Source organism: Chlorella variabilis (assembly GCF_000147415.1).
Source record: "Chlorella variabilis unplaced genomic scaffold CHLNCscaffold_2, whole genome shotgun sequence".
Taxonomy (NCBI): Eukaryota; Viridiplantae; Chlorophyta; class Trebouxiophyceae; order Chlorellales; family Chlorellaceae; genus Chlorella; species Chlorella variabilis.
The window spans coordinates 1,929,199-1,932,164 of NW_005435086.1; the positions used below are offsets into that span (position 1 = coordinate 1,929,199).

The following is a 2,966-nucleotide window of genomic DNA, read 5'->3' on the forward strand; positions in this document are numbered from 1 at the left end:
GTGGGGGGGGGGGTGCGTGTGTGGTGTGTGGCTCAGGGGTGTGGGCGGCGCCGCGGGGACTTAGTCACACACTGAGGGAAAGGTTGGGCAGCGGCAGCGAGATGCTGGCCTCTCCACCCCCAGCCTGCCGCATGCCGCCGGCGCCGGAGCTGCTGCCCTGCCACCCCAGGGCGCACCAGATGGCGTCCCGCCGCTCATCATCCAGCTCCTTCTCGCTGTCGGGAAGCAGGCGCTCCGCCGCCTCGGGCAGCTCCGGCAGGTCGGCGGCCGAGGCCACAAGCAGCGCCAGCGGCAGGCCCGCCGCCCAGGCGGCGCCCAGGGCGGGCATGATGGTGCCGCCGCCCGGCACCGGCAGCTGCAGCAGCACCAGGAACAGCGCCGCCACCAGCGCCGTGACCAGGATGATGACCTGCATGTGTGTGTGGGGGTGGGACAAGGGTGGGGGAGGGTGGGGTGAGGTATGCGGCGTTAAGGGGCCCTCCGCCAGATCAGTTTGGAAGGAGCAGGGGCCGCCTTGCCACCCGCTGCCCCTCATCATCGTCCCACCCACGCCCCCACCACCTCCACCACCCCAAACCCCACCCGCCGCACCTGCAGCATGGGCAGCCCCGGGAAGAACTCCAGCGCCAGGTAGGCGGCCGCCAGGCTGGCGCTGCCCGCCGCCTGCCCCGCGCGCAGCAGCGGGCCGACCGCGCCGCCGCTGGCGCCCGGCTGCGTCATGGCGCTCAGGCCCAGGAAGGCGGAGCCCAGCATCAGCCACAGCGGCCAGTGCGTGCGGCGGCGCAGGCCGTCGCCTGCAGGCAGGCCGAGCGGCAGCAGGGGGGAAGCAGCAGCATGATGTCAGGATTCAATGGGCAGACTCGAGGCATGTGAACGCGGGTATGCCACCCAGCGCGGCGTGCCCCGGCCAGCAGGGCCGCCGCCTGGCTTTCCCTGCTGGCAAGCAGCCCTCTGCCAAGCCTGCCAGCCGCCCCCGGCCCCTCACCCCACACCGCCACGTCATCGAGCTCATGGTCCGGCACGTGCCCCGCATCCCACAGCCGCGGGCACAGCCCCAGCGGCAGCCCCGGCGGGCACTCCGCGCCGCCGCGGATGGGCAGCGGCGGCCGCAGCAGCACCAGCAGCGCCGCCAGGGCCGTGGCCAGCAGCAGGGTGCGCTTGGCGCCCTGGGAGTGCGGGTAGTAGCGCTGCACCAGCGGCAGGCAGCCCAGGGCCATGCACAGCACCAGCAGGCCCGCCACCAGCGCCTCTGCAGGAGACGAGGGAGGCAAGGGGGGGGCAGCCGGTGGGGCGGCTGTCGACGGTCGGGAGGGGCGGGAGCAAGCCAGGGGCGCAGCTGCAGCGCGCGTGTGGGCTGGGCTGGCCGCCATCGCTACCCACAGGACAGGCACCAGCTTGCAAGATCACGCCGCCACGTGCTCCCCACGCACCTGAGGGCCGTCTGTCGAGCACAAAGCGCGCGATGTCAAAGACGGCAAAGCGGGCGGCCACGACGGCCAGCACGACCGCCGCCGCCAGGCCCACGCCCTGCCAGGGCTTGAGGCGGCGCCGCCGCTCGCGCCCCGGGTGGTCCAGCTCCACCCGCCGGTCGGCGCCCACGCGGTGCAGCAGCAGGGGCGGGGAGGCGGCCAGCAGCAGGCCCAGCACCGGCACCGTGAGCCGCGCCTCGGGCAGCAGCAGCATGGACAGCTTGGCCGCGTAGGCACACTGCAGCACGTAGGACGCCACGTCGCCAATGGCGGAGGCCGACTGCAGGTGCCGCGCCGCCGCTAGGCCCAGCGCTGCACGTGGAGGGGGCGAGGCAGGCACCCTGAGCACGTGGTTGCCCTCCTGCCCAGGAGCGCCCTGCGCGACGCGGCCTCCCCAAACCGCCCGCCCCGCCTGCACTTTGCCACCCTTCCCCGTTCAACACCGCCCTGCCAACACCACCACCTGCACGCCACACACAGGCACCACGCCCCCACCACCACCACGCCCCACCCCGCCGCCGCCGCCGCCGCCTCCGCTCACCCGAGGTGGCCATGACCAGCCATGGCGGGTACATGGCGTGCAGGTTGTAGGTCACCTCCTGGTGGTCCCCCGCATACAGCCGCTCCTCCAGCCAGCACACCAGCGCCGCCTGCGCCAGCAGCACCGCGCCCAGCGCGCCCTTGGGCGCGTCTGCGGGGGCAGGCAGGCAGGCAGGCAGGGGCATGCATGTGTGTGAGGAAGGAGAAGGGACGCGAGGGCAGGGTCGCGGCTGCCGGGCGGCACGCTGCGGCGGCGCCTGCGCGACAGGCTGGCAGCTGCACCGTATGCCTGCGGCGGCAATGCGAGGTGCGCGGCGCAGGGCAACGCCGCGCCCCCCGCGCTGCTGCCGCACCCGAGTAGAGCAGGCCTGGGGCGAGGGCTGCGGGCGCCATGGCCGCCACCACCAGCCCGCACAGCAGCTTGAGGTGCACCCCCTCCAGCTCAATGTCCAGGAACCAAAAGTGGTGCCACACAAACCAGCCGCCTGCAAAGCACGCAAGAGGGCAGCGTGGGGGTGCGGGCAGCGGCGTCGGGACGGCGTGTGCACAGCGCTGCACGGCCACAGGGCCACATGCACACGCTGGCACACCCACCCACACAGGCAGGCACCCTCCTGCTCCCACCCTCCCCAAGCGCTGCAGCAGGCCGGCCCAGGCCCTACTTGCCCGCCCGCCCGCCCACCTGTGGCCAGCGCCCCCGCCACAAACAGCAGGTAGTCCCGTAGCGCCGCTGTGTCATAAAACATGGCCAGGCCCGAGGCGGCCAGCAGCGGCGCGGGCAGCATCCAAAGCGGGAGGCCCGCCGCCAGGGCGCCCACCGCCGCGCTCAGCATGAGCAGCGGCCCCACCAGCATCCCCTCCACATCCCCGCCCAGGCTGCCGCTGCAGTGCAGCAGCACCAGCGCCGCCACGCCGTACATGCAGGCTGCAGGGCACGTGAGGCGGGGGGGTGGGGGA

The 2,966-nt window shown here is 73.8% G+C and overlaps 1 protein-coding gene across 1 annotated transcript in view; it reads right to left on the minus strand.

The window, feature by feature from the left end:
• Positions 1–2,966, minus strand: part of CHLNCDRAFT_138069 (expressed protein) — a gene marked incomplete at both ends in the record, with an annotated part of 6,374 nt that overhangs the window by 1,549 nt on the left and 1,859 nt on the right. Inside the window, 7 exons of the mRNA XM_005851511.1 lie at positions 177–409; positions 592–794; positions 986–1,249; positions 1,431–1,781; positions 2,011–2,160; positions 2,363–2,494; positions 2,692–2,934. Of these exons, the coding sequence (XP_005851573.1) occupies positions 177–409; positions 592–794; positions 986–1,249; positions 1,431–1,781; positions 2,011–2,160; positions 2,363–2,494; positions 2,692–2,934 (1,576 nt within the window). The remainder of the gene's footprint in view (positions 1–176; positions 410–591; positions 795–985; positions 1,250–1,430; positions 1,782–2,010; positions 2,161–2,362; positions 2,495–2,691; positions 2,935–2,966) is intronic.